Here is a 21,968-nt window from a genome sequence, read left to right as displayed (position 1 = left end):
GTGGGAACAGACAATGACCACACATCATGGAAAGTTTACATCCTTCTGTTTTGTTTCCTCCTCAACTTTTCCATAATGTGCCTCACTCTTTTAAACAAATCCGCATCTGCTGAATGTATTTATAAGCCCTCACTTTCACACTGACTGGGGCCCAAAAGCCCCCTAAAATCACCTAAACCTGCTATGTTAGAAAAGTGGTCCATTAGGTGTAGGCTCAACACCTTTAATAGACAGAGGAGCTCAGCCAGTGGAGGCTGCGCAGATCCTGTCTCCTCACATTCGGTCATTGCTGCACCGAAACAGGACTGATTATTAAAAGATGGTTCCCTTGAGAACAGAAAGGAATGTTTTCATCTCGTGGAGGAATTTAGAGACAGCCTCAACGCTCTTTTCCACATTGCTCTTCTCCCCTCTCCTTCCACTAAAAAAAAGTTTCTTTCTCAAATTTTCAGTGGCAGGTGTAGCATTTCATCCAGCAGAATCCACAGGAAAACTTACCAAGCACTGTGATAAGAACACACTCTTTACTTTGAATAAAATTATTGCTCTGATCTTTCGATCACACGGACAGAATGTAGTTGCCATCTTCCCTACACCATGATAAACCCACATCAGCACATCACAAGGTTCCTCTTGTGTATAGAAGCAGTAGAATTCAAGTGGCCACAGCCAGAAGAGAGAGGAGAAAGCTAGTTTCCTTCTTTACTCAATGGAGAACGCAGGGCATGCACTGATCAAGGCTGTTCCAAGCCAACTGTTCAGCTAGTCACTATACTACACCTGGTGGTTGACTGTCTGGTCCATAAAGTAAACAAAACAATTAATCAAGGGGAAGGGGAAGGGAGGGCGAGGGATGATGGGAAAAGCAGGGGAGAGAGGGAAGTAAAGAAAGGAGCGAAGAATGAAGGGAAATGCTAACAAAAATGCCTATTTTTAAACAAGGTCTGGTAGCATCTCATGACACCTTTTTGTTTTAATAACATCTTCCCACAGAGGTGATAAGTAGGGGGAAATATTTATTTCCTCCAGAGAGAAGAGGCCAACTCTCAGAAATAATGAGCTAGATCTTTACCTTAAGTGATACTGTGGTCAAGATCCCCAAAGGTAATATTGAAATAACCACCTCCCTATTTCCTCTGACATCTCATCCGAGTCCTTTAGCGGCAGATTCCGCAGCATGCACAGAAAGGGAACACAACACACACACACAAACACACACACACATACCTAGAGGCACTTCTTTTCACAAATGAAACTAATTTTAAACAAGATTTTCTCATTTTCTAAACTAATCCCGGGTTTTCAGTTTGGCCTTTGAAATATCTTTTAGTAAGTAGTGTCATCTTCTATTTTGAGAAAGGAACAAATACAAAACACAGAACCCCCTCCTCACTGTTATCTTTTCATTTCTCATAGCTACAACCTTATAAACTTTCTCTCTTCATTCCAGTATTGCTGAGATTTTCTTCCAGAACCTTCTGCAATGACAGGATTCCAATGTATAATAAAATTAAACCTCCATTAATATCTGGGTCTTTGGCAGCTGAGAGAGTCAGAGTCTCTCTCTTCTCACCAGTGTGGGTGTGAGATCTACTTTGGGCACAGCTGTGAAAAGGACCGTTACAAACTAGGCTACACCAAAAAGGGATCAGTCCCTAGCCCTGGGCTTCAAGGACTTTTTTTTTTTTTTGACCTGTTACAAAATGAAATTTTCTTCTGAGTGAATTGTTCATACAGTTCAAGACTAACTCACTAAGATATCTGAGTTTTAATTTAGTCAATTAATTAACGAATTCATTTTAAATTATCAATCAATTAAGACAAAACCACTTTGAAAAGAGTGGCAACTGGTACACAACCCTGAGATACTATAAATACCATTAAAATGAGTCTACAATGAAATTTACAGAATTCAGCAATACCAAAGGTTATTGGGTGAGCATAAAACCTAAATTAACTATAGTATAACACAAATTTATTAACACTGGTCCATCCACGTTTACACCAGAATTAGACCACCATGTTATTTTACAGTTTCTAGAAGAAGAAAACTATTTAAAAACTTTGATATACTGATGTTTTTTATTTTCTTTATCAAGGTTGCATTTATACATTGAAAGTATTAGAGTCAAAAATTATCATCAAATTAAGTCCATTATTTATTTTAATCTCTTATACAAAAGGTTATCAATTCACAGAACCTAACTACAGGACACAGCACTGCCGGAAAACTCTAGACAGCCTCATTTATATGACTTTTCTGCATTCCATTTCATCATCTGACTGTTCTGTCTGCTCAGACAATCAGGCACTCCAGAAACACCATGCCCTCCACAATGACCTTGCTCAAGTGCTCAAAAGCTTAGCTCTTCCAGGCATGTTGTAATGAAATAAATGTAAGGAATAGTTGCAACTCTGTGATTTCACTGTTCAGAGATAAAGCAGTAGACTTTATCTATCCATAAACAAACTTAGACTATCCATAAACAATCCCATCCCCATTTGTCTTACAGAAATATTTCCCAACCCTCTAACCAGAATCAATGTTTTCCTTCTCTATGCACTCTTAGCCCTGTGTAACTATTACTGATTTTATATTATTTTCTCTTGAATCTTCGTCTACCCTAACTGAAAGCTCTTTGAGTATTGATAAGTATACACAGGGAATGATCACAGTATATTACAAAGGCTCTCAAAAGTGTGGTTCCTGGACCAACAGCATTAACATCCTCAGAAACATGCTAAAAATGCAAAATACCAGTGACATCCTGCAGAAAAGGGGAAAAAGTTTCCAAGTCACATATATGATAAGGGACTTAATTTTAGGACATACTGAAAAACAAACCAAACTCTTAAAACTCAACAATAAACAGGCAATAGCCCAATCAAAAACCCCAAATCAAAGAGATCTGGGGAAAAAAAAAACATTTCTCCGAAGAAGATATACATATGGTCAGTCAGTAGGCATATGTAAAAATGTTCAGTATCATAAGCATTAGAGAAATGCAAATCAAATCAAAATGAGATACCACTTCACACCAAGTAGTATGGCCATCATCAAAATGACAGAAAATAACAAGTTTGGGAGGATGTGGAAAAATTGGAAACTTCATACACTGATGGCAGAAATTTTAAATGGTGAAACCACTTTGGAAAACAGTCTGGCAGTTTCTAGAAGTGTTAACAGAGAGTTATGGTATGACCTAGTAACTTCCCTACTTGATCTCTATATCCAAAAGAAATAAAAATAAATACCCACATAAAAACTTTTGCACAAATGTTTATAGCAACATTAGTCACATAACCAAAAAGTATAAATGACCTAAATGTCCATCAATTGGTGAATAGATAAACAAAATACAGAATATTCATATAATGGAATATTATTTGGCAATAGAATGAACAAAGTACTGATACATGCTACAACTTGGATGAAACTTGCAAAGGCCATGAGCTCACTGAATGAAGTCTTCACAAAAGCCCACATGTTGCAAGATTCTATTTACATAAAATGTCTAGAACAGGCAAATTTGAAGAGACAGAAGCATATTAGCCACTGCCTAGAGCTGCTGGGGGAGACTGGGAGGAAACAGAGCACGGGAGCAGGTGCTAGTGGGCACAAAGCTTCTTTTCCAGGGTCATGAAGATATTCAAAAATTAATTGTGGTGATGGTTGTGTAACCCCATGAATATACCTAAAAACAGTGAATTTGATCCCTTAAAGTGAGAACTGTATGGTGCAGGTATGCTATCTCAATAAAACTTTATCAGTAAATAATAACAGCAAGATTTTCAAGTCTTAAAAGAGGCAAGTTTCAGGATCAAGCTTGAGAATAGCATCACTCTGAAGTCTCAAGACAAAAACTGTGAAGTCAGTTCAATTATATTCTCCTTGATTATAATGTATCAAAAGAAATAAAAAGATAAAAATGAGATTAGAAATATGAATTAATTACAAGAGACTTTGGACGTCCTCTTTTATGTTACTAGGGAGCCAGACAAGACATTCCCTGTGGCATATGTTGTAATTTAAAATTTTGTTCAATAATAAACCACTGCCACATTAATAGTAGTGGCAGGATTTGGAGCTGGAACCCTAGAGATTGCCTCTTCCAACTCCCAGATTTACAAAAACAGACTTCTCAAATACTTTCCATATCATTTCACTTTGCTTCCCCATCAGTATGCAAAAATTAGTTTTTATTTAATGGAATCCTAATAACTGTCTTTTGGAACAAGTGTTCCAAGCAGGAAATTTAATGGTATCCTCATTAAATGTATCCTCTCCCATTTCTTTAACCTCAAACTTTACTTTGTATTTCTGTTAAGATACATAGCATAGACTGTCCTGATGATCGTAAATACACATGCACCTTTCCCGCCCTATTCTATTGGAAGTGCTTTAGAAACAGGGTAAGTCTCTTAGCAGATACACAATAGATATTCTTTAGAAAGGATAGTTATCATTTATATGTAATAAGTACACTTTGTACTTTTTTCACTTTACTTGAAAAACCCCTTATGTTTACTGGCCCAAAATGCAAAAGAAAAAAAATTATTCATGTGCTAATATATTAAATATCCTCAATAATTAATATTTTAAAAATATATTTCTAACTCTATAGCTTATGGACACATAATGTGAGAGAACATGTTATCACCTGGGTTCATCTTTAGGCACGTGAAGATACAAAGATGTATATTTAGATCACTCCATGTATATAACATAAGGAAGTTCAAAAAGGAAACCCCCTTAATTCCAAGTGTCGGAGCCTAGAATCATGAAGTATTTGGTTATAACAGGCATATGACATGGAACTGGTTTATCACTTATTAAACTACAAATGCTTGCAAAAACTATTTTTTTAAAGATTTATTTATTTATACAAGCACTAGGATACAGGCCAGAGGTGCAGGAGGGTGAGAGAATTCACCAGAGACAGAGCGGGGAACAGAACAGGCAGACTGATGAAATACACTGCTGAGGGGAGCAGCGGGCAAGACAGGAGAGGTCTGCCGCGCCATGTGGGAATCTCCCTGGCTGGCCGGGAATCGAACCCACGCTGCAGAGGCTGTGGACAGCTTCACAGCGCTGCACTTTACCCGCTGCACCACTGGGGAGGCCCGCAAAACCTATTTTTAACACCTCTGATTATGTCATCCGGGATTCTTTGTCTAACAAACCTGTACCTTTAAATACAGCTAATGCCAGATGGTCTCCTCAATAAAAAGCAGCAGGAGGCAACATATTAATGCTATTCAACAAGCAAGTCTGGAGACACTCAACCAATGAAATCAGAATTCAGTTGCTAGGCCATTCTGTCACCATGGTAATACCTACTTCAGGAAAAAAAAAAACATGGATTTTCAAGTCCAATAAGCCACCCATCTTAAAACTCTAGTATCCTTTGAACTGTGCTGCTCGGGTACCATGGCTAAAGACACCCTGCGTCTTTTCACTCACCTCAAATCAGATCTATCTATGAAATCATTTGTCTTTCCATTTTTTAATATTTATTTATACGCAGTTCCTGATTTCCTTGATTTCCTAGATGAACATGCTCTACTCAAAGGTGTGAATATGTGAATGCACTTGTAGGCGAGTAGTTCTGAATACAAAGACAAATGTTAATGTTTTGGAAAATTTCCACTGGTACATGTTCTTTTCAGCCTTTTATTAATATAGAGCTGTGGACAGGATGCTTCCTTGGGAAGCAAGGAGAGAGTATTTAAGTACACAGCAGCAGCTCCCACCAAATTTCATAAGAAAGGAGAATTCCTACAAAAGAAAAGAGTGACAAGAAGAGAAAAGCTAGTCTCGAAAGAAGTTAAACACAAATAAGTGTCCCATAGGTATACTGATCAGTAGAGTGATTTTGTTTATTTATTTGACATTTAACAGTGTAGCTATATAGCTATGTACACACACACACACACACACGTACCCCAATGTAGGTATATATATTCTGATCTTGATTTTGCCACTTACAAACCTGTGATAGTAAACAAGTCCCGTAATTTCTGTGCCTCGGTTTCCTAATTTGCAGATGAAGATGGATAATAGTTCCAACTAAAAGTTGAGGATTAGATGAGCTAAAACCTTTAAACAGTGCTTGGCATATACTGAGTATTATATGTGTGAGGGAAAAAAGGAAATTTGTATTCTTTTGACAAATTTAATGTCAAAAAATTAAATTTTTTGCTTAGCCTCTTTCATCTTTTACGCTTTATTTTCTACTTATAACACTGTCCTTGATGTATTTTGCTTTTACGTTTGCCTCATTTTCTTCTTTTATTTTAAGGTTATGTTTCAGCCTGTCCACCTTTTTTAGCCATTTTTATCCTCTTCCCTTCTTCTCTGATATTCCCTACATTCGACAGCTTGCTTTCAAAGAGCTACCTCAAAGCCAGTTTGTAGGTGATGAAACAGAGACCACAGGCCACAAACCTAATACATCCTTCATTCCAGCTAAAGCGACTCTAGGGACTAATTCAGGGGTGGGAAGTAATATTTAGCCCAGGAACCAAAACCCCACTGTGCAAGGAACACATCTGACTATCTGAAAAGTAGTTTTCCATGGAAACTGCTCTATTTGAAAGGTTAACATACACATGGTGCACACACTTTTTTTTTCCTTGAAAGGGAAGAGAGACAAGAGTAAAATAAATTTAACATCACTGAAGTACTGCATTTTGTGAAGAAAAAATATTCTTTTGCTTTTTTTCAGATCCTAGAATAAATGGTACACAAAAGTCTGTCTAGCTTTCTTTTCACTTAAGATGATGGCGGTGTCTTCCTATCAAATTAGCCCAGTCATCTGGACCGCACAGGCAAGATGAAGCTGTCACAAATCTTTCACTCTAAGGTTTTTTTCAGTCATTCTACTTCTGGAATACATCAGGACCTGCAGGGTTCCCATTCTCTGGCTTCGCATTCTCTGAGGCTTACACACTTTCCCCAAGAGTCCTGCACAATTTTCTATATGTAAAGGCACATGTAATACCCTTGAACTCAACAGAATTCACCACATTTGTAATTCCACGTATTTTGCTGTGCTGTCTCTTGAGTTTCCAAGCTAAAATAGGTAATAAAAAGCAAGAAATAATATGAAACTGAGCCCTATTCTATTCTAACCCATGTATGTAAGAGAACGTGGTAAACAATCCTACAAAATCACTTTTCATTATCTTAGCAAAGAAATGGTCGCTATTAAAACTGCCTATCAAATCACTGCTAGTATTCATTCTTGACCCTGACACATAAAACTCTCTCCCCCAGGCCTCCTTCCTAACCTCACACCTGAGGAGGCTCTGGACTCCACGGACACTAGCACAAAGGTTATTTATGGCTATGCACAGATCAAATGGAGAATTAAAGCAATTGTCTGAATAATTCAGACTAAATACTTTCACCTGAAATAATAGGACAATCAAAAGGAAAGTTATTTTATCCCAAGTTAACTGTAAAATTCTCAAGTCTTTCCACTACATTATGATCCCATTTCCTGCTCTTGGTACACACCCTCTCACAAAAACAGTAGTCTGGAGATTTGGGCTTTTTTTTTTTTGGCTTGCTCATATCCTGATTATAAATTACCATCAAAATGTATCCTCTGATTCTTTTAGGGAGAGAGTTTTATGTGTCAGCGTCAAGAACGAATACTAGCAGTGATTTGATAGGCAGTTTTAATAGCGGCCATTTCTTTGCTAAGATAATGAAAAGTGATTTTGTAGGATTGTTTCCCACATTCTGTTACATACATGGGTTAGAATAGAGACAGGAGGGCCCAGTTTCATATTATTTCTACCTATTTTAGCTTGGAAATTCATTTCACAGAAATTTCCCCCATACATATTTCATATATATTCTTATATTCTTACAATAATATATACTATTTTCTCTATCACAATTTAACTAGGCTCCTTTCAGGTAGAGTTCTTATACATATTTATTGTTTTTAAGGCAATTTGTTAGATAAACAATATAATGCCAATAATTCTAATACCATCACAATGTTTTATAAACATCTCCTAATATGGAAATCAAGTTCTTTAAGAATCTATTTGCTGGTTTGGAAAAACTCTCAACAAGTATGTCATCCTCTTAAGCACAAATAATTGTTTCATTAAAATTGTATTTAGGGGCCTCCCTGGTGGCACAGGGGTTAAAGACAGTGCGATCAAGCTACTGCCAACCACTGCAATACAAGTTACATCCCCACCCAGCCAGGGAGCTACCCACATGACGTAGCAGACCTCTCCTGTCTCACCCGCTGCTCCCCTCAGCAGTGTATTTCAGTAGATCTGCCTGTTCTGCTCCCCACTCTCTCTGGTAAATCCTCTCACCTCCCCCACTCTGACTTATACCCCAGTTCTTGTATGCATAAATAAATAAATCTTTAAAAAATAAATATAATTTTATTTATGTTCACATTAAAATTTAATGGAGACACATGAACACATCAACACAAGTACTATTTTTAAGAGGAAATTGCACCCAATTTCAATTATTTATATTCTGGCCCCCATAACCTCCAACAACACAACCTGGTTCTTTTTGCACGCTTTACACACACCTCAAGCTGGCCTAATAGATCGCAACACCCTCCCAAAGACCTTCTCCCAGTATTTATGTTCTCCTGGGATTCCAACTTGGAAATCACAGTTCAGGAATCTAAGACTATCCAGTAAGTCAGTGAGCTGCGAGACAGCTGGTTTCCATTCCCCAAAACCTGCCTGGGAGTACTGTGGTATAGAGCAAACCTGATGGTTGTTAATAAGGTCTGGTAATTGTATTGTAACTTACATGCACCTGTTCTTCCTTAGACAACCTGGTTTTGCCAGTGCTTATCCTCAAGTAAGATTAAGTACTGCATACCATTCCCAAAGTAACCTACTCAACAAAGCAGTCAGGAGCAGTAGAATCTGACACTGCCATCCAACATTTCTGTTATCCCCAAAGTTCCTCTTATGCCACCAGCCATCAAGTCTCACCTGAAGACTTCATAATAAGTTCAACCACAAAAGACAATACCCAAAAAACTATATTCTAGCTAATTGGGTGGAAATTTCATATGTTAACGGAACATTATCCTCTGTCACAATATTTATTGCATATTTCTATGTCACACTATTGGGGACAATGAGAAAAGGCCATAATTAGCATGCATGATCTTATACTGGCATAGAATGAAGTCTTTCTTTTACTTTCCAGATGCAAATTCATTCTTTAAAATGTACTCAATCCCCATCTCCTGAAATCCCTCCAATGGATGACCCATCTCTCCCCTATAGAATATGGGTCAAAACCTTCACATTAAGGACTTGTTGAAATACTGTTGTTTGGTGATCCCTTTCATAACTGTCTCTTCACATTTCAGGGTGTCACTCATATATCAGTCACTTGATTGTTACTATTAAATAAGTAAAGTAGAACTGCAAATATAAGACATATTCAGGAATGAAAGATACCTCATTTGTTGCCCTCTACTACTCAGAGTTTTTGATTTCTGATCGTGAACTGGTTTAAAGGCATTTATATCTGATAGTTACAAGTGCTTATGAATGAATGTCTCTAATTTTTTTGGTAATTCATTCTGTAAGGGTCATTTACATATCAAGCTTTTAGTAGGACTTTTTGGATAATGAAGCATTCATAGTACCTTGGTGTGGGATTGAGAGAATCATGGAAAGTGTCGTATGGTCTGCAAATGAGAGCCTTCTCACGTCTTAGAAATGTTGGAAGAGGGATGAATATGTTGCTTATGCTGCTGTCTTTACAGAGTCTATAAATACCTTGATTCTCGGAATTTGGGGGGAAATAACGGACCAATCTTACCCTTCTGAACATTCATTTAAGAAACACATTCTCATTCACGCCCTCTCCATGTACACAGGACTCCGAATTACAGCAACCAATAGAATCAGGTTCAGTGTTAAAATAAAAATAGCAACAAGAATTTTAAAACTTTTCAGGAAAGATACTTCCTGTTTCTGAATGTTATATTTAATTTTCAAGGATACAGTTTGCAAGAACTGAAAGAGTCAAAGGAAAAGGGGGGATGTTTGCTATAATAGTGTGAGGTGTCCCTAGTTCCTACCTACCCAACCACCTGAATCTCCTATATGGAGCATGCCCATAAATCTAGAAATCTAGAAGTTTAGAAATAAGGGGGAAACAGTCTCAAAAATATTAAAAATAAGTATCACACAGTGGGTGGTTTTGCTGCTTGTGTGAGGCCTAGAGTTGTCCTCAACCTACAACCCACCAACTTAGTTATGTGAGTAACTTACATAAGTTTTCATAAGTAAAATGAATACACTGTCTTAATGAAGATTCTCGGCTCACTCCAGTTACCACTGGAGATCAAATTAGGAGCTGAAATGGGTTTAAGAGGTACAATAAAATTGTGCATAATTCACACTTAAAAACATGACATTCCAGGGCTTCCCTGGTGGTGCGAGGGGTAGGACGCAGCACTAGGAAGCTATCCGCAGCCATTGTAGCATGACTTTGATCCCCGGCCGGCCAGGGAGCTACCCACATGGAGCAGCAGACCTTTCCTGTCTTGCCTGCTGCTCCCCTCAGCAGTGCATTTCAGTCAGTCTGCCTGTTCTGTTCCCCACTCTGTCTCACCCTCCCATGCCTCTGACCTGTACGACAGTTCTTGTATGCATAAATAAATAAATCTTTAAAAAACAAAAAACATGACATTCCATTAATCCCAGCTGCTATCCTGAACAGTGGACCCAACAGAGGTTGTTCTAAGGAAAAGAAAGTTAATTTGAGAAAAGCTTATGGAATCCTACCTTGCATTAACACACAGATGAAGGAATTTTCTTAATCAGGTGTTTTGCACATGTTCAACAGCTTCATAGTCTCCAGCAGTTCATGCATTTGGAAGCAAAAATTCTTTCAGAGGGCAAGGGTCCCGATGTCAAGGACTGTTCTCGAGGCACTGCATGCACAGACTAATATTAAGTGTAGACCTTTTGACGTGCCAGGAGGTGGCTTATGTGACTAGAGAATATTTGGATATTAACTTAGTCTTTGAGAATCAATATTCAACTTATTAGGAGAGGACAGATAAGTTTGGCTATCTCCCTTTAAGAAATGGGAAGACCCATAATTTTATGACTTGGCAGCTGAAAAGTAAGCACTGACATTATAAATTTAATTGAAATTATTATTTTCATTTGACATTAGAACTTTTTCATGTATAATTTTAGTCACATTTTAATAATATCTACATGCCAAAAACTTTATAAACTTTTTAAATATAGAAGTGGTTAAAAGCCACCAAAACCTTCTAACAGTTTTAATATGTTTGGCAAATAAATGAAGAAAATTAGCAAGGGTTATCTTCTAGAAAGAAGGAAAACTCTAGTACAGGCAATGCTTTAAACTATTAACTTGCAACTGAATTTCCAAATATATTTTTGTAGCCTCCTTTGACAACTCTGATTTTAGTCACAAGAAAGTGCAGAATCAGGGTCTTTTAGTAACTCATAGTGGGATGTCACTATTTGATAAAAAAGGCAATAGAGATTTAGCCAAAATGCACTATGTTAAGGCTCTTATTGTTCCTTCCACAGCTCCATCCAGCCTTCTAAAAATAACAACCTTAAAAATGAAATTCAAGTTACCTGTTTTTTAATAGTGTAACTCTTCTAAATGCATTCACTAAGATTCTTTTAATACATACTGGGAATCAACTAAGATCATAATGACATGATATTAAAAAATGAAAATTTACATTTTTAATTTTTCTTTTAATCTTTTAATCTGCTTTTCATCAAGAGCCAGACTCTTCCTGCATCTTCAAGTGCCAGTTAAGATAAATACCATCCACTTCCTCCTCAAGGCTGATTCTCTGTAACAGACTGAGAGTGCCTCCTGCTGTGAGCGAGTTCACCCAGACCTTGGACCCCAAACAGCTACTCAACTGCTTATACTGGCCCACAAATACAGACCAGAGACCAAGCAAGAGAAGAAGCAGATGCTTGGCCCAGGCTGAGAAGCTGCTGGCACAGGAGATGTCCCATCAACAGGCCAATTGTCCATCAAGCAGAGGTTATACTGTCACCACCCTGGTGGAGAACAAGAAGGCTCAGCTGGTGGTAATGGCATGTGACCTGGATCCCATCGAGTTGACTGTTTTCCTGCCAGCCCTGTGTGGGAATATGGGGGTTCCCTACTGCATTGTCAAGAGGAAGATCAGGCTGGGGTGTCTCATTCCTCTATCAACTGCACACCAGTTAACTCAGAAGACAAAGGAGTCCAGTGGGACTAAAGCTAGTGGGAGCTATCAGGACCAATGACAATGACAGATACAGTGAGATCTGTCGTCACTGAGGAGGCACTGTCCTGGGTCCAAAAGTCTGTGGCTCTAATGGCCAAGCTGGAGAAGGTGAAGATTAAAGAAGGTGACACCAATCTGGGCTAAGTATATGCTGTTGCATCTGCTTTGCGTAAAAATAAAAATTCTCCTTCAACGAAAAATAAGAAAGAAACTTGGTCCAAGGATTATTATCATAATTAACTCATTTTTTAAAAGATTAAACCCTGTAATGCTCTACATGAGACATCTTATCCTTCAAAGATTACTAACGGGGATGGGTAAAATGTAGGGAAATCTTTTGAAAATAATGAAAGTTACTGGTAACAAACAGGCTCTTCTCACAGGCTACATTTTATTAGAAAGAGCTGGCTGCTGGATCGCTTACAAAACATCATATCCTGAATTTTTAAAGAAAGAAAAACATTCAGAGTAAAGAACTGGCAGTCATTCCAATAATTAGTGAAAAGGGAAGGAAAGAGCAAATTTAAACATGTTTTAAATGTGAGCTCATCTGACCCATCAGCTAGTTTTCAGATAAAACTCCTCCTTTATGGCATCTTCAAGTGCAAGAGTGGAAAGCCATTTCATGAGGGAAGGGAAATTAAAACCTGAGATGGGGCCTCCCTGGTGGCACAAGGGTTGTATGAAGCCATCTGCAGCCTCTGCAGCACGAGTTCGACGCCCAGCCAGGGAGCTAACCCACATGGCGCAGCAGACCTCTCCTGTCTCACCCACTGCTCCCCTCAGCAGTGTATACAGTAGATCTGCCTGTTCTGTTCCCCACCCCACCCTCTTCTCTGGTGAATCCTCTCACCCCCACACCTCTGGCCTGTGCTCAGTTCTTGTATGCATAAATAAATAAATAAATCTTTAAAAAAGAAAAAGAAGGGCCTCCCCTGGTGGCGCAGCGGTTGAGCGCTGGGCTGTGAGGCCCAGTTCGTTCCCTGGCCGCCGGCGAGGGTCCCACCAAAAAAAAAGAAAAAGAAAACCAAGACTATGACTTCTCTGTTCAAAACAGCATGTAATTCTTAGTACCCACACCAAGGGCCCACCCAGATTTTTAAAAGACCAAAATTTTACTACGTAAATTCTTCCTGATCATCTTTAGCACTTTCATTTAATACTTGAACAGCAGTTTAACTTTCTAAAATGCCTCAAGAGGAAAGAGGTCCAGATTTTGCTCTTTTCCTCCCAGACTTGTCTGGTTGTTTCTGATCCTTTTCTGTGGGTCCCCACTGGAAGATGCTTTAGTGTTGTGGCAGGCTTTGGGGCCTTGCTCTGGGCCAATCCTGCTTGGGTGGACTTTTACCCAGAAGGGGACAGGTAACTTTGGGTGCTTGGTTTAGAAACCATATTCTTTGTCTTTTCTGTGTTGTTTCCTGATTGTATTAAAGTCTTCCATGTTTTTTGTTGATGTGGCAGATGGCAGAACCTGTTTGGAGCAGGCAGGTTTGGGGGCTCTGAGGTGTCCCTCTCCCTGCCCTGTAACATTATCACTCAATAAATTTCAGCTTCAAAGTCAACTTCCATGGTGAGAGTCCTCATTTCCTTCTTGAGTGAGGAACTCAAGAATACACCCCCACTGGCTGGTAACATCATCATCATCTGGCATGCTAACATGCTAATGTGCATCACATCAACAATGACCTTCAATACCACTTTGTTTCATGATACACATCTTTGCCCATTTGAGAAATTTAATTTAGTCTACAAACACTGAGTGTCCTATACAAAGTGACATTTAGGATAAACAAATGAACAAACTATAAGCCCTGACCCCAAGAAGCTTCTGGGGGGAAAACTCAGGTCAACAATGGAAAATGCCATAATAGAGGTCATAATAATTGTTGACATGAGTGAATTAAAACTTTATGTATTATCTCACTTAATCATAGCATAGTTGTCATTTCATAGGTGATGACTTGGGGGCTCAGAGAGAAGCTAAGTGACTTGTCCAAGAGTATTTAGTTAAAATAGGAAGAGACAGAGTTTGAACTCAGGTCCTGACATCAAAGTATATACTATAAACCTTTATATTACAGCTCTATAGAGAGTGATGGAAACAAGAAGAGAGGAGGCCAGGGTGGGTGAGAAAGTCAGAGAGGAGTAAGAGAGGAAGTTTCAAAGATCTTTTCCTTACACTGAGTCTGTAAAAGAATAAATTAGGCCCTAAGCAGTTTCCCTATAAATTCCTTAGGAGAGTGTGTTACTTAGCCAAGGTAAATGTTGGGATCGCCCTAGATTTATTTAGCTATTTGAAGAAACAACCTTTAAAGATATTTTTAAATAATAACGAACACTCTCACTGTTCCTACTGAACGAAGCAAAGTAAGATGTGAAGCTGCAGAAAAGCAGGAATGCCCTGCCTTTTAAAAAGTGATACAAGATAAACATTTGTGAACAAGAAAAGTGGTGAGAGGGAAAGTCCTTCTGGACCTTTAACCTGGCTCGTGCAACACCAATGTGACAGGTCAGTGTGGGGCGGGCTCACCAAGGAAATGGACAGTCAGTGGGGCACTTTTTCCAGACCCACTGAAAGTGAAGGAAAATGCTGGCAAATGAGCCATCTTCTTGATAACTCGATGCAAGGAACTTCACCAGTTTTCTTGTACACAAAACTACTTTGGCCTCACAGCAAGTCTGTGAGCCTCAAGTTTTTTAAGCATTCCTATTTTATAGACAAGAAAAAGAGGCAAACAGAAGTCAAAAGCATGAAGTTACTGAACAATAAAAGAATCGAAATATGTTTGTAAGTTTAATCTTTCAGTTCCGTTTATCTGTTCTATGCCTCATTCCCCCAGAATCACATCCTCCATTCAATAAACACATCTTTAAGAGCTTGCTCTACATAACTCACTCTGCTAGCTATTCACAGAGGGAGGGAGGGAGAAGAAAACATAAGCTCTCTATCCCTGAAGAACTCCCTGTTTGAGTTCCTCCAGAGAATTACCAAATTATCCTTAATATGATAATGAGTGGTTTCTTGAACGGGGGCAACATTAGTTCCAAGACCAACTCCTCCAAGAAAAAGGGGGTTCTGTCATGAAAGATTGGAAAATCCTGCTTCTTGTACAACTAAATTGGATTTGAAGCCTAAATTAGTAAAGAACTCTGATAAGTCTTGCAATATGCAAACCTGTTTATTACCTAATACTTGTCAAACCAAGCTGAACTAAGGAATATTCCATTGAATACATTTTTGGGAAACCTGGGTTATGTGTCACCTCTTACAGAGACTATGTCTGCATTTGTCAAAAATAACTTCCGAAGGAAATGGCTATAAAGGTGGGAATCTCCCTCCTATTTCCCTCAATAAGGGAGATGCTGGAAGACGATTCCTTTGCAACCTGTCAAATCGGTATCCATCAAAAGCTACCTGTTTTGTCTGTGTACAGGATATAACATTAGAGGTCGGCCCAACTTCCTCTCTGCCATTAGCTAATCTCAAGTCAATCAAGTACATTATTTCTGGCAAAAACTGCGTTGACTCACTTGGGTCTAAAAATAATTCTTGACCATATGTGATACAACAAATATGTAATTCACCTATCTTCACCAATTATAGTGTTAGGAATTGTAATTGTTTCCCACTAATAAATACATACTCATCTGTCATGAAAAAAGAGAGACAAAATAATCCAAACTCCCTTTTTTTTTAAGTTGTGTAGAAATTCTGCCAGCATTAAACGTTCCATCACAATCTTTGGCAAATGTACACTGGCATTCATACACTTTAAATTCTAACAGATTTGGTGGGGGGAGGAGAATAGGTCCAAAATAATCATTCCAGCCTTTGAAAAAGAAAACTCTATGCTCTAAAGAATGTTTCCAAGATAGCATTTTAGCTATAAATCAGATTTAGTCCCAAAAAACAATCTTGAGCTACACGTAAAAGAATTCACATTTTAAACAAACTAATCTTAGCGCATGTTTAATTCTGGAAAGAGTGGTCTGGGAATACAAATTCCATCACTTAGACACACATTAATAAAGGTTTCTTTTATAAGTACAGCAATGATGGATATGCACCTATAGTGCCCTAAGAGGCCATATGTTTGAGTTTGAGCACATGAGTCTCTATATGTAGAAATATTTTAAAACATAAAATATAAGCAAAAGGAAGAAATCTGGGGGAGATGATCATGCCTGGCAGATATCATGTGTAATGGGAACATAGCTGAGCACATAGAATCTTCCAAGGGTGCAACCTCAACACAGAGATTCAGCATGAGCCCAGTCTTGTTTGTCCCACATCTGGGGTCCAGATTTATGATGTGTGAGAAGAATCAGTGCCAAGACCATTTGCATGTCTTTTGAGGTAACTGATACCCACAACCCTCCTCCAGTAGATTTTGCAGGTTGCCAAGGTGATATAAAATGATTAACTGACACACAGCAAACAACTAGTCAAGAATCACACTGATTTCTATGGTGTCATTACAGAACAGACACAGTCCTTGCTGATCAATTTAAAATGGAATTTTCTTTCTTTTTTGATGAATTCAAATACTAATCATCTAAGCAAATGAGTCATTTTCAGACAATAAGTCCAAGTTCAGCCCATGGCGTGGTACCAGACAAGGATGATCACAATCCCTGTCCATCACCTGCTCATCTAAATAAGTAAACCTCTGTCTGGTTTTACATAGGCATAGGCTTTATGTGGATATGTTGTTTTGTTTTAGTAGAGTCTTTCTATGATGATAACTCTATCATCAAACATCAGCTATATTTCTTTAAGTTCAGAAAAAATTTATATTAAGAAAACAAACATGACACCTCCCTTTTCCTGCAAAATAAAATGAGTATCAGTAACTTCAAAGTTGTAGACAAACAAATGAAATTGTTAAACTAATTTAAAAGAAATATTATTTCCTAAAAGCTTAATAAGAAAATGTATTTCAAGTCCCCCCAAAAAGTAGGGGGTTCTGTTAAAATATATAGGTATATGAACTATACTGAGTTGGTGAATTTTCATAATTTTTGCATTTCCTGCCTTCTTATCATCCATTCTTCAATAACCAAATCCTCTGACCTAATGTCTCTAACTCCTTTCTCCAGTTCTCCCGCACCCTCTGTGCACCATTATGCACTTTGATGCTGTCCTTCCAACTCCTGATTCTCCATTCCCCAAAAGTCAAAGACCCTCCTATATCCCTCCATAACCCAGAGCACTTGACCTAGTAGACTATCTGGGCTCTCAAAATACACCAGATGCATCCATTCCTACCTCAGAATAAAGTTATGGATGTTCCTTTGTCATTTCTCAAAATAACTTTATCTAAAGGAATTTGAAGGTTGCTTAAGAATGGGGAACACCTTATTTCTCCAAAACGGCCTAAAAAGGTAATTCACACAAGTGCTATCAAACATATATACTGATCAGACCTCTTCATTAACTAGTGTGAAAAAAGAGAAGAGGCACTAATGGAGTGGGGGATCCATTAGTCTCATGTCACCAAGCGAGAATTATAGTTTTGGTTCTCCAAGAAATGAAATATTAAACCAGTCAATCAGGAATCACCCCATGAGCCCAAGTGAGGTTACCTGCTTGGTAGACCCCAGCCTTCCCTTAAAGGAAAAAGACCTTGCAATAACCAATCTGCTTTTTGCCTCACAGAATCTCCGTGCCCCAGTTTCCTTTTACCCAGTTTCTCAGAACTCCTTTCTCTCTGGTAGATTGGGGGCCACCCGATTCATAAATCACTGAACAAAGTCAATGAGATCTTCAGATTTTACTCTGTTGAATTTTGTTTTCTAACACTAGTTCCCTGAAGATTTCTAACCTAGTTATCTCCTTACAAAAGGTGGTGGAAGAGGCACTTACCTATGTGTTCTTTTAGTGCCGGTTCATAATTTATTTCTACCTTTAAAAATACAAGAATAGATATTTTTCATATTCTATTAAAACCATGAACTTAATCTTTCCGTCATTTAACAAGGGTTTATAAAGCACACAGTTAACAAGAGTTTGCCTTTATAAAATGAATTAAATTTGTGTATTTTGTGTTTATGAGGAATAATAGATTTTATTTCAAAACACTATGCTATTCAGCTAGTGATAACTCATTTTTTCCATAATGTGTATAGAGAGAGCAGGCTGTGTGCCAGATACTGGCTGGAGCTGGGGACAGTCCTTCCCGCACATAGCTTGCAATCTAAGAGAGGGATATGAAGCCTGCTGGGCTATGCACTCTAGACATTCAAGCAAAACCATTATTGTTTTCATTTTCAAGAGCATATTGTATTCTAAGAATATTATTTAGAATTTTTTAATTTGAAACAAGACAACAAAAAGTTAACATTAGCTTTCACATAAACTCTTAAAAGTAACAAATTCTGAGGAACATCTATAGAGCAGACTAACCAAAGTTTCTAATTAAGTAGGGAGTAAGCAAATCACAAATATTTACATCAGCTTTAATCTGTTCCTAGGATATCAAGACTGGTTTTTGGAAACAATTGAAAATGAGTCATCACACTTGAATTTTTCTTTATCTCTGTATAATTTTCAGATTCGACATTCCGAATCCTGCTAAGCCATGTGGTATAAAATGCTTTCTAGGATCTGATTTTAGGAGTTTGACAGTAAATATATATATAAATCTCTTTGCTTCTATACCTGAAAGCAAGAAATATTTCCTGTTTGAAGATTTATTATTAATTAACCCCATACACTATACTTTTGAGTATCCAAGTGTCTCTATTGATCACCCATTTAAATCCCTTCTACGCTTGACTCTTAAAGATCATTATAAACCTATTCTGGCCCTGCCTGCATTGAAAATTTTTAGCCAATTTTTTTTGCTTTCTTTGTCAAAAAAAAAAAATTGAAGCACCCCTTACTGATATTATTAGAAGAGATTACTTTAACAAAACCTTGCTATCAGAAAACAGGGCTTTAGACTCATATCATGTCCAAAAAGAAAAAAGAAAAAGAAAAGTTCCAGGAACGTTTTTTAAAAATACCTCTTTATTCGTAATAAAGGTATCACATTGAACATAAAGAGTGCCTTGACATTCTCAGGAGGAAGGTGCACAAATGACTACATGGAAACAGCTGGAATGAAAAGCTGGTTTCAGACCACTCATCCCAAGTGGCTAAAGGAGAGAAAACGGAATATTCCTTTTTCCTTGGAGAGGCCTCTCGGCTGTTCCTAAATGGGAATGCCGAAGGCCACTCTCCCACCCTCGGGCCGTGTCCCCACACACCCGCGCCCGGTGCAGCCAACATGCTTCATGGTCCCTCAACAGCCACAGCGGCGCGAGCACCCAACACGCACACACAGGGGAGACACGAGCACGCAGAGCCTGGGCACCCCGCAAGCCGGCCCTCTGGAAATTAGGCAGCAAATAATGAATGACTCTCCCTCGTCGCCTCTAAATCCCTAACTGCACCTTGTGTTTCTATCCAGTCTGCCAGCAAGAGGGGCCTCCCGCCTGGCTCCCAATCATCCCCTCGGGTCTCTGCTACAGCAAAGTCGAGAGACCGCGGGCCGGGCGCGCGCGGCTGCCTTGCAGGATGCGCCCACCCGCGCCCCCTCCAGCCTCTCCGGCCTTTGCCCACCCACGGGTGGTGTAAGACTGGGGCAGGGATTGGGGCTGGGGGCGAAGAGGCGGTAGATCTGGGGACCCGGCCCACCACGGCGCCCTAGGTCTGGTTCAAGCCAATCTCCATCCCTCCGTCCACTTCCCACCTCTCACCCCAGACGCCCTTTTCGGAAGGCACCCCAGGGCCCACCTCTCCGGCCTCCCCGGCGCGCCTGTCCAAGCCCCGCGGCCCCGCGGGCCGCCCCCCGGGAGAGCGGGGTGCAGCGCCCTTACCAGGCTCGTGGACGCCGGGGTTGTCCGACAGCTCGATGACCAGGAGCTCCCGGCCCTCGAAGCTGCGCCCCACCGTGTAGATCCTGCTGATGGCGGTGCACTGCAGCCACACGGACACCAGCGCCTCGCGCAGCTCCGGGTAGCGGTGGTACTCGAAGGAGATGCCGTCCTCCTGCTGCAGCCGCCGGCGCCGCCTCAGGCCCGCCGCGGGCGCCCCGGGCTCCTGCGCCCCGGCGCCCAGCAGCCACCCGCAGGCGGCCAGCGCCCCGCACAGCGCCAGCAGCGCCCGGCCTCCGCGCCCGGCCATCGCGCCGGCGGCCTCTTTTGTCTTCCCGGCTCCGGGGCCGAGCTCGGGCGCGACTGGGGGGCGGCAAGGTCCGCAGCAGCCCGCGCGCCTCACCTTCCCGAGGAGCGAGTGTCAGCCTGCGCGCGGGGGCCGCCCAGAGGACAGGGGCGCAGCGGCGGCGCGGGCTGCACTACTGGCCGCCGAGCCCAGGGGAGCTGCAGGAGAAACCACTGCGAGCAGGGGCGGGCGCCGGAGGCGAGCGCCAGCCCGGGGGCAGCCGCCCGCACGGCGGGTGTTATTTGTGAGCTCAGAACCTCGTCAAAAGCCAGGTGACGCCCGGGGCGCGCAGGTGGAAGGACAGCGCAGGTCTGGGTTGGGGAACGCGGTTGTCATTGAGAGACCCGTGACCCCTGCCTATGGAAAAACATATTCTTGGGTTGCTAGTGGAGCCTTTTACAGTGACATCTATACCAAGCCCACCCCGGTTTCCATCTTGATGCGCCAAGAATTGGAGAAGAGTCCAGGAAAGAAAGGAAATTTAGCGACCACTTGCCTAACTGTACTGCTAGTCCGAACACAAAGCAAAAGGTGACATTTCCATCTATTGACGAGGCTGGCTGGTGCACTGTGATGTAGGTTTGCGAGAATAAAAATGTAATCATCATTTCACAGACACTCTCTTTCATTGTACTTATGCACATGCCTGTATTCCAGGGAGGGAAAAAGAAAAGGTAAGGCGATGCCATATGGTAGTATTATTTCAACCCCCTTTTGGAAGGCCTGTAGGGAAAATCAAGTACAATTTTAGGGATGCATTAGACAAAGGATCTAGTTTGGCACTAAGATGAACTCTTGCAGGAATTTACGCGGGTGATTTTGGCTCAGGGTCTCTTATGAGATTGCAACTGAGGTATTGGCCACCACTATAGACATCTGAAAACTTGGCTGAGGCTGGAGACTGCTTCCAAGAGAAAAAAAGAAAGAAGATTAAATCCTGCTATTGAACAAAAACTCTGATCATGACAAAGAACATCTACTTTGTCCCCACACAAAGTTAGGTAAAAATTTAAATCAGGTACAGCTTTAAATACGCAGATGATTTAGATGGAATTTATATTTCTGGAGAAACTCTGGAGCAGATGCTATTCTGTAGAGGTTGCCTTTTGGATTCAAGAATCACACTAAATAAATCTGAGTAAATAATAAATCTAAATACATAACCCACTAGGTATTCCAACCAAATAGAAAAACTGGACACCATCTGGGTAATTTTTCATGTTAGGCATTTTTTTTTTTCCTAAACTTGCTCTTTCTTCACTTAACAATACATGGCACTGAATAAAAACTCTTCTGGAAACAGATCCAGATATTTAAATGATGTGTTGGACTTTAAAAAATGCTTCTAGAGAGGCTGGCTCCAAAATCTTCCAACTGTCTACACTTCCTACAGCTGCATGAATCTTCTCTTTGGGGTTTTTAGGGAAAACTGCCACTATAAAGACATGCCACGCAATTGA

The 21,968-nt window shown here is 40.1% G+C and overlaps 1 protein-coding gene across 1 annotated transcript in view; it reads right to left on the bottom strand.

The window, feature by feature from the left end:
• Positions 1-20,487, bottom strand: part of CPE (carboxypeptidase E) — an 89,051-nt gene extending 68,564 nt beyond the window's left edge. The window contains exon 1 of the mRNA XM_037526410.1: positions 20,166-20,487. Coding sequence (XP_037382307.1) covers positions 20,166-20,472 — 307 coding nt within the window. The 5' untranslated portion in view covers positions 20,473-20,487. The remainder of the gene's footprint in view (positions 1-20,165) is intronic.
• Positions 20,488-21,968: the final 1,481 nt, after the last annotated feature.

Source organism: Talpa occidentalis, unplaced genomic scaffold, assembly GCF_014898055.3.
Source record: "Talpa occidentalis isolate TD23 unplaced genomic scaffold, MPIMG_talOcc4v2.1 talOcc4.4, whole genome shotgun sequence".
NCBI lineage: Eukaryota > Metazoa > Chordata > Mammalia > Eulipotyphla > Talpidae > Talpa > Talpa occidentalis.
Note: the sequence above shows the minus strand (reverse complement) of the source record. Positions and strands in the feature narration are given on the sequence as shown.